At 45.0% G+C, this 18027-nt stretch overlaps 1 protein-coding gene across 1 annotated transcript in view; it reads left to right on the top strand.

The window, feature by feature from the left end:
* The window catches only part of PARVG (parvin gamma), a 215340-nt gene that overhangs the window by 87300 nt on the left and 110013 nt on the right, over positions 1-18027 (top strand). The window contains exon 5 of the mRNA XM_053719049.1: positions 6973-7113. Coding sequence (XP_053575024.1) covers positions 6973-7113 — 141 coding nt within the window. The remainder of the gene's footprint in view (positions 1-6972; positions 7114-18027) is intronic.

Raw genomic sequence — 18027 nt, 5'->3', positions numbered from 1 at the left:
GGATAGAGGGAGAGAGAGGTTAGATGGATGCAGGGGATAGAGGGAGAGAGAGGTTAGATGGATGCAGGGGACAGAGGGGGAGAGAGAGAGGTTAGATGGATGCAGGGGACAGAGGGAGAGAGAGAGAGAGGTTAGATGGATGCAGGGGATAGAGGGAGAGAGAGGTTAGATGGATGCAGGGGACAGAGGGGGAGAGAGAGAGGTTAGATGGATGCAGGGGACAGAGGGAGAGAGAGGTTAGAGGGATGCAGGGGATATAGGGAGAGAGAGGATATAAGGATGCAGGGGATAGAGGGAGATAGAGGTTAGAGGGATGCAGGGGATAGAGGGAGAGAGAGGTTAGAAGGATGCAGGGGATAGAGGGAGAGAGAGGTTAGAGGGATGCAGGGGATAGAGGGAGAGAGAGGTTAGAGGGATGCAGGGGATAGAGGGAGAGAGGTTAGTTGGATGCAGGGGATAGAGGGAGAGAGAGGTTAGAGGGATTCAGGGGATAGAGGGAGAGAGAGGTTAGAGGAATGCAGGGGATAGAGGGAGAGAGAGGTTAGAGGGATGCAGGGGATAGAAGGAGAGGGAGGTTAGAAGGATGGAGGGTAAAGAGGGAGAGAGAGAGAGGATAGATGGATGCAGGGGACAGAGGGAGAGAGAGAGATTAGAGGGATGTAGGGGACAGAGGGAGAAAGAGAGAGGTTAGAGGGATACAGGGGATAGAAGGAGAGAGAGAGAGGTAAGAGGGATGCAGGGGATAGAGGGAGAGAGAGGTTAGACGGATGCAGGGGACAGAGGGAGAGAGAGAGGTTAGATGGATGCAGGGGACAGAGGGAGAGAGAGAGTTTAGACGGATGCAGGGGACAGAGGGGGAGAGAGAGAGAGGTTAGATGGATGCAGGGGACAGAGGGAGAGAGAGAGAGAGAGGTTAGATGGATGCAGGGGACAGAGGGAGAGAGAGAGAGGTTAGATGGATGCAGGGGACAGAGGGAGAGAGAGAGAGGTTAGATGGATGCAGGGGACAGAGGGAGAGAGAGAGATGTTAGAGGGATGCAGGGGACAGAGGGAGAGAGAGAGAGGTTAGATGGATGCAGGGGATAGAGGGAGAGAGAGAGAGGTTAGTGGGATGCAGGGGATAGAGGGAGAGAGAGGTTAGATGGATGCAGGGGACAGAGGGAGAGAGAGGTTAGAGGGATGCAGGGGATAGAGGGAGAGACTGGTTAGAGGTATGCAGGGGAGAGAGAGGCTAGAGGGATGCAGGGGATAGAGGAAGAGAGAGAGTTTAGACGGATGCAGGGGACAGAGGAGGGAGAGAGAGAGGTTAGATGGATGCAGGGGATAGAGGGAGAGAGAGAGATGTTAGATGGATGCAGGGGACAGAGGGAGAGAGGTTAGATGGATGCAGGGGACAGAGGGAGAGAGAGGTTAGAGGGATGCAGGGGATAGAGGGAGAGACTGGTTAGAGGTATGCAGGGGAGAGAGAGGTCAGAGGGATGCAGGGGATAGAGGAAGATAGAGGTTATATGTATGCAGGGGATAGAGGGAGAGAGAGGTTGGGGGAATGCATGGATTAGAGGAAGAGAGCGGCCAGAGGGAAGCAGGTTTAAATGGATGCAGGGGTCAGATAGGGAGAGTCAGGGTTAAAGGGATGCAGGAGTCAGTTAGGGGGAGGCAGGGTTAAAGGGATGCAGGGGTCAGTTAGGAGGAGGCAGGGTTAAAGGGATGAATGGTTATGTTAGGGGGAGGCAGGGTTAAAGGGATGCAGGGGTCAGTTAGGGGGAGGCAGGGTTAAAGGGATGCAGGGGTCAGTTAGGGGGAGGCAGGGTTAAAGGGATGCAGGGGTCAGTTAGGGGGAGGCAGGGTTAAAGGGATGCAGGGGTCAGTTAGGGGGAAGCAGGGTTAAAGGGATGCAGGGGTCAGATAGGGAGAGGCAGGGTTAAAGGGATGCAGGGGTCAGTTAGGGGGAGGCAGGGTTAAAGGGATGCAGGGGTCAGATAGGGAGAGGCAGGGTTAAAGGGATGCAGGGGTCAGTTAGGGGGAGGCAGGGTTAAAGGGATGCAGGGGTCAGATAGGGAGAGGCAGGGTTAAAGGGATGCAGGGGTCAGTTAGGGGGAGGCAGGGTTAAAGGGATGCAGGGGTCAGATAGGGAGAGGCAGGGTTAAAGGGATGCAGGGGTCAGTTAGGGGGAGGCAGGGTTAAAGGGATGCAGGGGTCAGATAGGGGGAGGCAGGGTTAAAGGGATGCAGGGGTCAGATAGGGGTAAGCAGGGTTAAGGGGATGCAGGGGTCAGATAGGGAGAGGCAGGGTTAAATGGATGAAGGGGTCAGATAGAGGGAGGCAAGGTTCAGATGAGTTAAGGGGACAGAGGGAGCGAAGGATCAGGGAGAGGTAGTGGTCAGAGAGTGACAGAGAGAGAAGTCAGAGGGTGGGGGAGTTATGAGGGAGTGAGGGTGAAGTTGAAGAATTTGAGGGTCAGGGTTGAAGTACAGAATCAGAGGCTGGATGAAGGGACAGAAGTGAGAGTGTGAAAGCTGTAGTGCCTCCTCTTATCACATACACATTTTCCTGGTGGGGGAAAGGTTTATGGAGAATTAAACTCAAAATTGAACTCATAAATATATATTTTTAATTATGCCCATTGAAGCAACTTTGCAGTGCACTTCAAGATGTATGTTCCTAAACTACAAAACAATGCAATGTGTGCTAGCAAACTCACAGTTTTAATATTTTTTATGCTGTCTTTTGCCATGCAGTAAAATAATAACTGTTGCATAGATAAACACATTACTTTAATGTACTTTTAACCCCAGGATTCTTATCAAGCTTAGATTAACACTACTGCTGCTGCAATGTAATGAATTAGTAAACAGTGCACAACAAGACTATTGCATTACAAGTTACTGCACTACATATGAGGTTCCTGGGATTAAGCCCCTCCCCCAGGGTTCACACCACTCAGTAGTTCTGCCCAGAGAGCAGGATATAAAGGGCTCCATGAATTAAGCAGCAAATGCTGCTATGGAACCCTTGTGGGGCAGGCTCACTCATACAAGCCTGCTTTCCACAATGTAAGCAGTGCCCATTCGCCACAAAGGCAGGCAGACAGGTTACCAAGTAGGGAACCTTGTATGTCCAAGGCTTTGTACATGGGGTCCTAGGTTTTTAGATCCCTCTATAGCCATACAGTAAAATAAAAATATAATTTGCTATACAGGCAAGTAACAGTGAGGCCTATTTATCATATGTCTGTCGGACCTGATCCGACAGTGTGGATCAGGTCCGACAGACATCGCTGAATGCGGAGAGCAATACGCAGAGGGAGAGAGAGAGGTTAGATGGATGCAGGGGACAGAGGGAGAGAGAGAGGTTAGATGGATGCAGGGGACAGAGGGAGAGAGAGAGAGGTGGAGGGATGCAGGGGATAGAGGGAGAGAGAGGTTAGAGGGATGCAGGGGATAGAGGGAGAGAGAGGTTAGATGGATGCAGGGGATAGAGGGAGAGAGAGGTTAGATGGATGCAGGGGACAGAGGGGGAGAGAGAGAGGTTAGATGGATGCAGGGGACAGAGGGAGAGAGAGGTTAGAGGGATGCAGGGGATATAGGGAGAGAGAGGATATAAGGATGCAGGGGATAGAGGGAGATAGAGGTTAGAGGGATGCAGGGGATAGAGGGAGAGAGAGGTTAGAAGGATGCAGGGGATAGAGGGAGAGAGAGGTTAGAGGGATGCAGGGGATAGATTGAGAGAGAGGTTAGAGGGATGCAGGGGATAGAGGGAGAGAGGTTAGTTGGATGCAGGGGATAGAGGGAGAGAGAGGTTAGAGGGATTCAGGGGATAGAGGGAGAGAGAGGTTAGAGGAATGCAGGGGATAGAGGGAGAGAGAGGTTAGAGGGATGCAGGGGATAGAAGGAGAGGGAGGTTAGAAGGATGGAGGGTAAAGAGGGAGAGAGAGAGGATAGATGGATGCAGGGGACAGAGGGAGAGAGAGAGATTAGAGGGATGTAGGGGACAGAGGGAGAAAGAGAGAGGTTAGAGGGATGCAGGGGATAGAGGGAGAGAGAGAGAGGTAAGAGGGATGCAGGGGATAGAGGGAGAGAGAGGTTAGACGGATGCAGGGGACAGAGGGGGAGAGAGAGGTTAGATGGATGCAGGGGACAGAGGGAGAGAGAGAGGTTAGATGGATGCAGGGGACAGAGGGAGAGAGAGAGGTTAGATGGATGCAGGGGACAGAGGGAGAGAGAGAGTTTAGACGGATGCAGGGGACAGAGGGGGGGAGAGAGAGAGGTTAGATGGATGCAGGGGACAGAGGGAGAGAGAGAGAGGTTAGATGGATGCAGGGGACAGAGGGAGAGAGAGAGAGGTTAGATGGATGCAGGGGACAGAGGGAGAGAGAGAGAGGTTAGATGGATGCAGGGGACAGAGGGAGAGAGAGAGATGTTAGAGGGATGCAGGGGACAGAGGGAGAGAGAGAGAGGTTAGATGGATGCAGGGGATAGAGGGAGAGAGAGAGAGGTTAGTGGGATGCAGGGGATAGAGGGAGAGAGAGGTTAGATGGATGCAGGGGACAGAGGGAGAGAGAGGTTAGAGGGATGCAGGGGATAGAGGGAGAGACTGGTTAGAGGTATGCAGGGGAGAGAGAGGCTAGAGGGATGCAGGGGATAGAGGAAGAGAGAGAGTTTAGACGGATGCAGGGGACAGAGGGGGGAGAGAGAGAGGTTAGATGGATGCAGGGGATAGAGGGAGAGAGAGGTTGGGGGAATGCATGGATTAGAGGAAGAGAGCGGCCAGAGGGAAGCAGGTTTAAATGGATGCAGGGGTCAGATAGGGAGAGTCAGGGTTAAAGGGATGCAGGAGTCAGTTAGGGGGAGGCAGGGTTAAAGGGATGCAGGGGTCAGTTAAGAGGAGGCAGGGTTAAAGGGATGAATGGGTAAGTTAGGGGGAGGCAGGGTTAAAGGGATGCAGGAGTCAGTTAGGAGGAGGCAGGGTTAAAGGGATGCAGGGGTCAGTTAGGGGGAGGCAGGGTTAAAGGGATGCAGGGGTCAGTTAGGGGGATGCAGGGTTAAAGGGATGCAGGGGTCAGTTAGGGGGAAGCAGGGTTAAAGGGATGCAGGGGTCAGATAGGGAGAGGCAGGGTTAAAGGGATGCAGGGGTCAGTTAGGGGGAGGCAGGGTTAAAGGGATGCAGGGGTCAGATAGGGAGAGACAGGGTTAAAGGGATGCAGGGGTCAGTTAGGGGGAGGCAGGGTTAAAGGGATGCAGGGGTCAGATAGGGAGAGGCAGGGTTAAAGGGATGCAGGGGTCAGTTAGGGGGAGGCAGGGTTAAAGGGATGCAGGGGTCAGATAGGGAGAGGCAGGGTTAAAGGGATGCAGGGGTCAGATAGGGAGAGGCAGGGTTAAAGGGATGCAGGGGTCAGATAGGGAGAGGCAGGGTTAAAGGGATGCAGGGGTCAGATAGGGGGAAGCAGGGTTAAGGGGATGCAAGGGTCAGATAGGGAGAGGCAGGGTTAAATGGATGCAAGGGTCAGATAGAGGGAGGCAAGGTTCAGATGAGTTAAGGGGACAGAGGGAGCGAAGGATCAGGGAGAAGTAGTGGTCAGAGAGTGACAGAGAGAGAAGTCAGAGGGTGAGGGAGTTATGAGGGAGTGAGGGTGAAGTTGAAGAATTTGAGGGTCAGGGTTGAAGTACAGAATCAGAGGCTGGATGAAGGGACAGAAGTGAGAGTTTGAAAGCTGTAGTGCCTCCTCTTATCACATACACATTTTCCTGGTGGGGGAAAGGTTTATGGAGAATTAAACTCAAAATTAAACTCATAAATATATATTTTTAATTATGCCCATTGAAGCAACTTTGCAGTGCACTTCAAGGTGTATGTTCCTAAACTACAAAACAATGCAATGTGTGCTAGCAAACTCACAGTTTTAATATTTTTTATGCTGTCTTTTGCCATGCAGTAAAATAATCACTGTTGCATAGATAAACACATTACTTTAATGTACTTTTAACCCCAGGATTCTTATCAAGCTTAGATTAACACTACTGCTGCTGCAATGTAATGAATTAGTAAACAGTGCACAACAAGACTATTGCATTACAAGTTACTGCACTGCATATGAGGTTCCTGGGATTAAGCCCCTCCCCCAGGGTTCACACCACTCAGTAGTTCTGCCCAGAGAGCAGGATATAAAGGGCTCCATGAATTAAGCAGAAAATGCTGCTATGGAACCCTTGTGGGGCAGGCTCACTCATACAAGCCTGCTTTCCACAATGTAAGCAGTGCCCATTCGCCACAAAGGCAGGCAGACAGGTTAAGTAGGGAACCTTGTCTGTCCAAGGCTTTGTACATGGGGTCCTAGGTTTTTAGATCCCTCTATAGCCATACAGTAAAATAAAAATATAATTTGCTATACAGGCAAGTAACAGGAGAGGTTGTTGCAGTGAGGCCTATTTATCATATGTCTGTCGGACCTGATCCGACAGTGTGGATCAGGTCCGACAGACATCACTGAATGCGGAGAGCAATACGCTCTCCGTATTCAGCATTGCACCAGCAGCTCACAAGAGCTGCTGGGGCAACGCCACCCCCTGCAGACTCGCGGCCAATGGGCCCCCAGCAGGGGGTCTCAATCAACCCGATCGTACTCGATCGGGTTGATTTCCGGCGATTCCTGTCCGCCTCATCAGAGCAGGTGGACAGGGTTATGGATCAGTGGTCTTTAGACTGAAGACTCGCCAGAAACACGGGCCTTCAAGCTCCGTTTGGAGCTTGATAGATAGGCCCCAGTGACTGATCTGCTCTCTGTGCAGTGACTTCATGTGTGTATATCCCTCACTGCTTATCAGGATTTAGAGACACATTAAAGGGATATATTAACTTTTGTTAAATATATTTTGAAGTGTATAAAAATACGTTATGCAAAATGCTGAGATGACAACAAATCTTTTCCTATATTTTCTGCCCATTTGAACAATACTTTGTTTCTCCAATACACAGAAGCAATAGGAGGAATTAAGTTAGATGTGGAAGAAATGGCGATGTCAGCTGCCAACCAGAAACGCAAGCTGGGCGTCATTATGGAAGCCATTTCCCAGAATCTAAAACTGGAAGACAGTGAGAAACGATGGGATGTGAACAGTACGTATACTTATTATTCTTACAAAGTCATTTACGATCCCGTTGTACAGTACAGAAAAAGCATCATGCGCTATATGCACGGGTGCTCACAAACGAAACAATTAGATTCCACTATTCCAAAATAAAGCCCTGGCGCCCTGGAAGACAACCGTGGGTGCCCCCCACCACTTCTCTTATGTTGTTTCTGGCTCCTAACTTTCTGGCCTGGCTCCTAGACCTTGAACACTTTTGTAGTGCCCTGACCTATGCTGTTTAATTTGGTGAAGTTACATTTACTCTGTTTGCAATAACCACTTTATTAGAATACCATATGTTAGTAATTGCAAAGCCTTACGGAGTAGCAGCGTAACACATAAGGGCATATTTATCAAGCTCCAAATGGAGCTTGATGCCCCGTGTTTCTGGCGAGCCTGCAGGCTTGTCAGAAACAGCAGTTATGAAGCAGCGGTCACAAAGACCGCTGCTCCATAACCTGTCCGCCTGCTCTGAGCAGGCGGACAGACAGCGCCGGAAATCAACCCGATCGAGTACGATCGGGTTGATTGACACCCCCCTGCTGGCGGCCTATTGGCCGTGAGTCTACAGGGGGCGGCATTGCACCAGCAGCTCTTGTGAGCTGCTGGTGAAATGCTGAATACGGCGAGCGTCGGATCAGGTCCGACAGACCTTAATAAATAGAGGCCATAGGGTTAAAAGAATATAATATATTCAGGGCTAGATTACAAGCAGGGTGCAATCTATAGAACAGGGTGTGTCATCTTGCACTTGGCTCATGCTAAGAATAACACAAAATAGATAAAAAAAATAATGGAGAGTGGACTATTAAAGGGACATTAAACACTTCGAGATGGCAATATAAAATTATAAATCATATAAATAAAAAAAACTCAATATACTTTCAATATTTATTTTATCCCCTTTACCTATAATTCAATTCTGAAATTGTGAACATTTCAGTTCCTGTTAGAAATGAAAGTGTAGAACACAATTATATTCCACACAGCCATTAGCTGCACACTTAAGTGATTTATAACTGTCCCTAATTGGTTACAGCAGAGAAGGTAACCTAAGTTACAACATGGCAGCTCTCATTGTTTTATAGACACTTGGGGGTAGATTTAACAGGCAGCGGATGCTGCTCTCTATGCCTGAATTTTCCAGCTCACCGGAAACGTAAGTTAAGAAGCAGCTGCTCTTATAGTGTAGTGTTTTAAGATATGGGGTCCGGCGGTTTAGGGGTTAATAGGTTTAGTTTAGTAGTTACAATGTGAGGGGCTGAATGTTCAGGGGTTAATAGGTTTAGTTTATAAGTTATAATGTGGGGGCTGGAGGTTTAGGAGTTAATAGGTTTATTTAGTGTTGGCAATGTCAGGGGGCATATTAGTTGTTAATAGGTTTATTTAATAGTCGCAATGTGGGTGGGCGGCAGATTAGGGGTTAATAAATTTAATATAGTGTTTGCGATGCGGGAGGGCAGTGGTTTAGGGGTTAATAGATATTGGTGTTAGTGTACTTTGTGACATTTTAGTTATGAGTTTTGTGAAACATTTTTGTTTCACAAAATCCATAACTACTGCTCTCAGATGGAAGAATGCATTGTGTCGGTATAGGCTGTAACGCAAGCATTATAGCCGAACAGCACAACCTGTAATAAGACGCTATGGAAAATCCCATACTCAAACGCCATTGTTTTGAGTGCGGAATGGACGTTGCGTTACAGGCTAAAATTCTTGATGTATAGCTATACCACCACCAGTATAGCTATACCACCACCAGTAATATGCGTTACTGGCCATTTCAGTGCAATGGCCAATTTTTCAGTGGTAATAGCCGTACCGCAACACTCTAGCCATAAGTTTGCTCATCTCTTTATTCATTGGTGTAATTAGTTACCTAGAATAACGTCACTGGTGAAACAGTAGAGGCTGGAGAGTCTTCTTGTTAAATTTAGCCAATTCATTTTTTTGATTAGTACAGGACCTCATTTACATGTGGCCTTTAATTGGCCACAGCAAAGGATATAGCACTCCATTTAAAAAGCTACGAATGTAGATTTGCTTGCATGTGTGAGCCTGCAGCTGAGAGTTAAGAAGCAAAGGTCTGCTGCGCCAACTATAAAGGGGCGTTTCTTAAACCCCCTGGACTTCTGTAACTGGGGAGATAGACAGCCCCTGCTTGCGTGCAATTGGCCGCGCATGGGCTGGAGGCAACGTTGCACACACGCCAAATTGTGCAATGAGAAATGCGGGCAGTGTATTGCTTCATTGTATCCGCAATGCCAGGCTCCTGTCTGTCTGGCCTTTTTTTAAAGGGATACTAAACCCAAATTGATACTAAACCCAAATTTTTTCTTTCATGATTTAGCTAGAGCATGCAATTTTTGAAATTTTTTTTTACATTTTTTTTATAATTGTTTTATACCAACAATGTATCATGAACAACAGTAAAACATAATAGGGAAAAAGCAATAAGAGGAAAGTAGGGGAAATAAAACAGTACAATGTTAGTGTCTGACAGGCCCAATAAGTGTACAACAGAAAAAATACATCAACATTGCAAATTTATCGATTAGATGGTAAACCTAAACTTTCTTCTCTTGAACTTTTCTTGGTACATTGTTGGAGGTTTTATAATTATAGCATAGTAACAAAAAAAACACAACTTGTCTAATTTTTTTTTTTTAAAAGTTAGAAATTGTTGCCTCTCAACGTTTTTGCAAAGATACTTAAAGCTACAGTAAAAATAGACTAAGAACTGGTAAATTGACCCCATGATAAACTAAAAAATTGGCATCAGATGAAATGCATCGTGGTTCCTCGCCCATGAGGAGCCCCATCAAACCCACCTCGCATTCTATTGGCTGATCCAATCAGCCAATCGGATTGATAGCATCAACCAATCGGATTTTTCCTACCTTAATTCCGATTGGCTGATAGAATCTTGGATGACGTCATTTAAAGGAACCTTCATTCAGTCATCGGCCGTGGAAAGAAGAGGATGCTCCGTGTCGGATGTCTTGAAGATGGACCCGCTCCGCGCCGGATGGATGAAGATAGAAGATGCCACTTGGATGAAACCTTCTCTTGGTCCGGATGTCCTCTTCTGCCCCATCGGATGAAGACTTCTGGACGGATCGGATGACCAGTGGTGCCCGGCTGGGTGAACACGGCTCAAGGTAGGGTGATCTTCAATGGGGTAGTGTTAGGTTTTTTTAAGGGGGGATCGGGTGGGTTTTAGAGTAGGGGTGTGTGGGTGGTGGGTTGCAATGTTGGGGGGGTCTTGTATTTTTTTTTTACAGGTAAAAGAGCTGATTACTTTGGGGCAATGCCCCGCAAAAAGCCCTTTTAAGGGCTGGTAAAAGAGCTGATTACTTTTGTAATTTAGTATAGGGTAGGGAATTTTATTATTTTGGGGGGCTTTTTTATTTTATTAGGGGGCTTAGATTAGTTGTAATTAGATTAAAATTCTTGTAATATTTTTTTATTTTTTGTAATTTAGTGTTGTTTTTTTTTTGTACTATAGTTTATTTAATTGTATTTTAGTTTAGATAATTGTAGCTATTATTTTAACTAGGTAGCTATTAAATAGTTATTAACTATTTAATAGCTATTGTACCTATTTAAAATAAATACAAAGTTGCCTGTAAAATAAATATAAATCCTAAAATAGCTACAATGTAATTATTAGTTATATTGTAGCTATATTAGGGTTTATTTTATAGGTAAGTATTTTGCTTTAAATAGGATTAATTTATTTAATTATAGTAATTTTATTTCATTTTAGTTAAATTATATTTAAGTTAGGGGGGTGTTAGGGTTAGGGTTAGTCTTAGGTTTAGGGGTTAATAACTTTATTATAGTAGCGGCGATGTTGGGGGCGGCAGATTAGGGGTTAATAATTGTAGGTAGGTGGCGGCAATGTTAGGGAGGGCAGATTAGGGGTTAATAAAATTTATTATAGTGTTTGCGAGGCGGAAGTGTGGCGGTTTAGGGGTTAATACATTTATTATAGTGGCAGCGATGTCCGGTCGGCAGATTAGGGGTTAATAAGTGTAGGTAGGTGGTGGCGACATTGGGGGGGGGACAGATTAGGGGTTAATAAATATAATATAGGTGTCGGCGATGTTAGGGACAGCAGATTAGGGTTTCATAGCTATAATGTAGGTGGCGGCGGTGTCCGGAGCGGCAGATTAGAGGTTAATAATATAATGCAGGTGTCAGCGATAGCGGGGGCGGCAGATTAGGGGTTAATAAGTGTAAGGTTAGGGGTGTTTAGACTCGGGATTCATGTTAGAGTGTTAGGTGTAGACTTAGAAAGTGTTTCCCCATAGGAAACAATGGGGCTGCGTTAGGAGCTGAACGCTGCTTTTTTGCAGGTATTAGGTTTTTTTTCAGCCAGCTCAGCTCCATTGTATCCTATGGGGAAATCGTGCACGAGCACGTTTTTGCAGTTTACCGCTACCGTAAGCAACGCTGGTATTGAGGGTTGAAGTGGAGCTAAATTTGGCTCAACGCTCACTTTTCTGAGGCTAATGCAGCCATTCAGAAAACTCGTAATACCAGCGTTGGCTTAAGGGTGCACTGGAAAAATAAGGCTCGTTAGCACCGCAAAACCGACAAAACTCCAAATCTAGCCGAATATCTTGTAAAGTAAGTGAATACAAGTATGTCCACAGCACTGTATTATTCAAATTTCTTTATTCTCTGTAAATTAATTTACAGAGAATAAAGAAATTTGAATAATACAGTGCTGTGGACACACTTGTATTCACTATTGGAATTAGGGGAGCCAGGCAGAACTCCTGTTTTCACGTGCACTACACTCCAGTTTTTGCTGTACTCACCAGCTGCTACATTCTTTTAAAGTAAGTCTGAGGGAAGTTCATTTAAACATATTGAGTAACCAAAATTTTATTTGACTCCAAAACTGCTGTATCTTGACAAACCCAGATTATATGTGTTAAATTTGCAGCTGGTAAGTTACACTTTGGACACTTGTTGAAGTTATTGTTATGCCATCTGTAACCTTTATCTGGAGTGTAGTAAGTTTGATATATTAATTTTATGTGGGACTCTCTCCAGGTCTCAGCTATTGGTGCGCGGAAAAGATAGGGAACGCGATACATGTCGATCCTGATCAATGTTGTCGGAGATGAGATTTGTCAATTTTTTGGCTAAATTTTCTAGGTTAGATCCTCCTTTATGTGAGGCCAGATATAAATACCATGTGGAGATAGAAAAATGGCCTGCTTTGGCCAAAACTGGCCAATTATCAAATTTACCCCATGACCATTTCCAAGAAAATGTACTGACTAACTGCAGAACATAGTGTCTGGCTTGCAGATATGCAAAAAAATTGCGATTATTTAGGTCAAATTCTTGTTTCAACTCTTCAAAGGATTTAATATTTTCTGCCGCTAAATTGATGAGCTGTGAAACCAAGTAAAGACCTTTCCTATGCCAGTTCTGCAGTAACAGGGACTGTGTACCCTCTTGGTACTCTGGGTTGCCTAGGAAAGTTTGGAATCTGGGAATATTAGTATTTAACTCAACTCGTGCTCCAATCTTACTCCAGGCCTGGATTATTGTGTAAATTGTTTTATATGAATTCACCTGTTTGGGGATTGAATTAAAGGGAACGTGGATCAGAGATACAGGAGAAAATGGTTGTCTCTAAAATGATCTGACTCCGTGATCCAGTCAACTGCAATACGACCGAGGAAGACTAGATTATAAAGGTGTAGATCAGGAAGGGCAAAGCCAGCAAATTATTTTGGGAAAGACAATTTATGAAGGGATATTCTAGGTTTTTTTTTGCCTGCCAGATAAATCGACAGACTACAATGTTGAATTTCTGAATGTCGTAAGATTTCAACAAAATGGAAAAAGATTCTGTAATATGTAAAGTATGAAAATGGACATTTCTTATGGATCTGACAATCCTTTTCACATCAGGGCCATAGTTAAAGTCGCCTCTAGATCAGCAATGCACCACTGGGAGCAAGCTCAACACATCTGGCGGGCCAATGACAAGAGGCATATATGTGTGTAGCCACAAATTGGCGCCTAACTATGTGTACTTTTCAACAAAGAATACCAAGAGAAAAAAGTCAGTTTGCTAATTTAAGTAAATTAAAAAGTTTTTTAAAATGTGCTGTTCTGTCTGAACCACGAATGTTTCATTGTAACTTTAATGCACCTTAAAATTTATTTATAATGCACAAATAAATTTGTGTTAAAAATGTTTACAGTACGATTCTTATATACACAGGAATAAATTACATTTAAAAAAATCATATTTAATTTACAATATCATTTTAAAGATAGAACAGAATAGTACTAAAAATATAAATGAAAATTGTACTTTCTCCAACATTGGTGTGTCCGGTCCACGGCGTCATCCTTACTTGTGGGAAATATCTCTTCCCCAACAGGAAATGGCAAAGAGTCCCAGCAAAGCTGGCCATATAGTCCCTCCTAGGCTCCGCCCACCCCAGTCATTCTCTTTGCCGTTGCACAGGCAACATCTCCACGGAGATGGTTAAGAGTTTTTTGGTGGTTAAATGTAGTTTTTTATTCTTCTATCAAGTGTTTGCTATTTTAAAATAGTGCTGGTATGTACTATTTACTCTGAAACAGAAAAGGATGAAGATTTCTGTTTGTGAGAGGAAGATGATTTTAGCAGCAGTAACTAAAATCGATTGCTGTTTCCACATAGGACTGTTGAGATGAAGTAACTTCAGTTGGGGGAAACAGTTAGCAGACTTTTCTGCTTAAGGTATGACTAGCCATATTTCTAACAAGACGATGTAATGCTGGAAGGCTGTCATTTCCCCTCATGGGGACCGGTAAGCCATTTTCTTAGTCAAACAAACAGAATAAAGGGCTTAATATGGGCTATAAAACTGGTAGACACTTTTATGGGCTAAATCGATTGCTTTATTTGGGCATTTTATTCATGTTTATGCTGATAATTCACATTTATAAACTTGGGGAACGTTTATTAACGGCAGGCACTATGTTAGACACTTTTTCCAGTCAGGGGGCCTTCCCAGTTGTAGGCTGAGCCTCATTTTCGCGCCATTACTGCGCAGTTGTTTTTTGAAAGCAGGACATGCAGATGCATGTGTGAGGATCTGAAAGTAGCTGGAAAAGTTTCTAAAAGGCGTCACTTGGTATCGTATTCCCCTCTGGGCAGTGGCGTCACTAGGGTTGGTGTCACCCGGTGCGGTAAGTTATGGTGTCACCCCCCCCCCCCCAGAAAGCAGACACACACAAAAACACAGGCAAACACACATACAAACACTCAGACACACTTAAAACACACTCAGACACACACACACAAAAACACTGAGACACACACACACACATACAAAATATGTAAACTGCACTGCATTAATTATAAAGCTCATGCCTAGAGCTGCTCCCTGGCTCAGCAGAGCATCAAATGAAAGATAAACAGAGCACTCTAAAAATAAATCACTAAAGAAAAGTTTTAGGTGCAAACTATGAAAATTCTGCTCTCTGACTCTGTTCCAGGTCTGTCAGTGCACAGCCCCGGGCCGCGTGCCTACAGCTTCTTATGGCCAATCACCTCTGCACTCTGCCCACCCCCAGACCCCCACCCGCCCTCCTACCTGTTCAGTGTGCACTTAGTGTACCGTAACCGTAATGGTCTGGTGGGCATCATACGTGGCTCCTTCACTTTAAAGACAGTGTCAAACAGTCATGCGGTCAGGTGCCAGGCATCCCCTCATGATTTGCCAGTTCCCGTTTAGAGAGACAGTACAGCAGTGAGTGACTCCACTGCTCCACATGTCACTGAGCAGTGAGCACAGATAGGCAGGCAGGTTTAGGCTAGCAGTGCAACTTTGCAAGCCCCACGGCATGCCCACAACATTCAGAGCGAAATTGGGCAGGGGAGAAGGAAAGTACAAACAAGCAAAAGCAGCCGGGAAAACTATTTGTTGAAATTGCAGCACTGGCTCAAGGGGCAAAAAAATTGTGTGTCTACATCTTCCCCAGTCCCACCAATGTTCACAAATGCCAGCCCCTCTAACAAAAAAAAAAACTATGCATCTCAACATTATATTTCTTTGAATTTCAATAAAATGTAAAAAAAAAAAAAAAAATTTTTTTTTTGGTGTCACCCCCTGGTGGGTGTCACCCGGGTGCGGCCCGCCCCCACCGCCCCCCCCCTAGTGACGCCACTGCCTCTGGGCTTGGTTGGGTCTCAGCAAAGGCTATAGCTGGGACTGTATAGGGGTTAAATTTGTAAACGGCTCCGGTTCCGTTATTTTAAGGGTTAAAGCTCTGAAATTTGGTGTGCAATACTCTTAATGCTTTAAGACACTGTGGTGAAATTTTGGTAATTTTTGAACAATTCCTTCATACTTTTTCACATATTCAGTAATAAAGTGTTTTCTGTTTAAAATTTAAAGAGACAGTAACGGTTTTGTTTTAAAACGTTTTTTGTGCTTTATTGACAAGTTTAAACCTGTTTAACATTCGGATAAGCTATGTTCTATATGTATGAAAGCCAATGTGTCTCCCCATTTAAATTTGTGTGATAATTGTGCCACAGATAATGAAATTGCCCAAGATGATTCCTCAGATGATGGGAGTAAACATGATACTACATCATCCCCTACTGTGTCTACACCAGTTTTGCCCACGCAGGAGGCCCCTAGTACATCTAGCGCGCCAATGCTTATTACCATGCAACAATTGACGGCTGTAATGGATAACTCCATAGCAAATATTTTATCCAAAATGCCTACATATCAGAGAAAGCGCGATTGCTCTGTTTTAAACACTGAAGAGCAAGAGGACGCTGATGATAATTGTTCTGTCATACCCTCACACCAATCTGAAGGGGCCATGAGGGTGGTTTTGTCAGATGGGGAAATTTCAGATTCAGGAAAAATTTCTCAACAAGCTGAACCTGATGTTGTGACATTTAAATTTAAATTAGAACATCTCCGCGCACTGCTTAAGGAGGTGTTATCTACTCTGGATGATTGTGACAACTTGGTCATTCCAGAGAAATTATGCAAGATGGACAAGTTCCTAGAGGTTCCGGTGCACCCCGACGCTTTTCCTATACCCAAGCGGGTGGCGGACATAGTGAATAAGGAGTGGGAAAAGCCCGGCATACCTTTTGTTCCCCCCCCTATATTTAAGAAATTATTTCCTATGGTCGACCCCAGAAAGGACTTATGGCAGACAGTCCCTAAGGTCGAGGGGGCAGTTTCTACTCTAAACAAACGCACTACTATTCCTATCGAGGATAGTTGTGCTTTCAAAGATCCTATGGATAAAAAATTGGAGGGTTTGCTTAAGAAGATTTTTGTACAGCAAGGTTACCTTCTACAACCCATTTCGTGCATTGTCCCTGTCACTACAGCAGCGTGGTTCTGGTTCGAGGAACTAGAAAAGTCGCTCAGTAGAGAGACTCCATATTAGGAGGTTATGGACAGAGTTCACGCACTTAAGTTGGCTAACTCTTTTATTTTAGATGCCGCTTTGCAATTAGCTAGATTAGCGGCGAAAAATTCAGGGTTTGCAATCGTGGCTCGCAGAGCGCTTTGGCTAAAGTCTTGGTCAGCGGATGTGTCATCCAAGACAAAATTGCTTAACATCCCTTTCAAAGGTAAAACTCTATTTGGACCAGAATTGAAAGAGATTATCTCAGACATCACTGGGGGAAAGGGCCACGCCCTTCCACAAGATAGGCCTTTCAAGGCCAAGAATAAGTCTAATTTTCGTTCCTTTCGCAATTTCAGGAACGGACCGGCCTCTAATTCTGCATCCTCTAAGCAAGAGGGTAATGCCTCACAACCCAAACCAGCCTGGAAACCGATGCAAGGCTGGAACAAGGGTAAGCAGGCCAAGAAGCCTGCTGCTGCTAACAAAACAGCATGAAGGAGTAGCCCCCGATCTGGGACCGGATCTAGTAGGGGGCAGACTCTCTCTCTTTGCTCAGGCTTGGGCAAGAGATGTTCAGGATCCCTGGGCGCTAGAAATAGTTTCTCAGGGTTATCTTCTGGAATTCAGGGAACTACCCCCAAGGGGAAGGTTCCACATGTCTCACTTATCATTAAACCAAATAAAGAGACAGGCGTTCTTACATTGTGTAGAAGACCTGTTAAAGATGGGAGTGATACACCCAGTTTCAATAAAGGAACAAGGAATGGGATTTTATTCCAATCTGTTCGTAGTTCCCAAAAAAGAGGGAACTTTCAGACCAATTTTGGATTTGAAGATCCTAAACAAATTTCTCAGGGTACCATCATTCAAGATGGAAACCATTCGAACGATTCTACCCACTATCCAGGAAGGTCAATTTATGACTACCGTGGATCTAAAGGATGCGTACCTACATATTCCTATCCACAAAGAACATCATCAGTTCCTAAGGTTCGTTTTTCTGGACAAACATTATCAGTTTGTGGCCCTCCCATTCGGGTTAGCCACTGCTCCAAGGATTTTCCCAAAGGTACTAGGGTCCCTTCTAGCGGTTCTAAGACCGAGGGGCATTGCAGTAGTACCTTACTTGGACGACATTCTAATACAAGCGTCGTCCCTGTCAAAAGCAAAGGCTCATACAGACATCGTTCTGGCCTTTCTCAGATCACACGGATGGAAGGTGAACATAGAAAAAAGTTCTCTGTCTCCGTCAACAAGAGTTCCCTTCTTGGGAACAATAATAGATTCCTTAAAAATGAGGATTTTTCTGACAGAGGTCAGAAAGTCAAAACTTCTAAGCACTTGTCAAGTTCTTCATTCTGTTCCACGTCCTTCCATAGCGCAGTGCATGGAAGTAGTAGGGTTGATGGTTGCAGCAATGGACATAGTTCCTTTTGCACGAATTCATCTAAGACCATTACAACTGTGCATGCTCAAACAGTGGAAT

The sequence above is a fragment of the Bombina bombina genome, chromosome 6 (assembly GCF_027579735.1).
Source record: "Bombina bombina isolate aBomBom1 chromosome 6, aBomBom1.pri, whole genome shotgun sequence".
Taxonomy (NCBI): domain Eukaryota; kingdom Metazoa; phylum Chordata; class Amphibia; order Anura; family Bombinatoridae; genus Bombina; species Bombina bombina.
The sequence above is the reverse complement of the archived record's forward strand: the minus strand, read 5'-3'. Positions and strand labels throughout refer to the sequence as shown.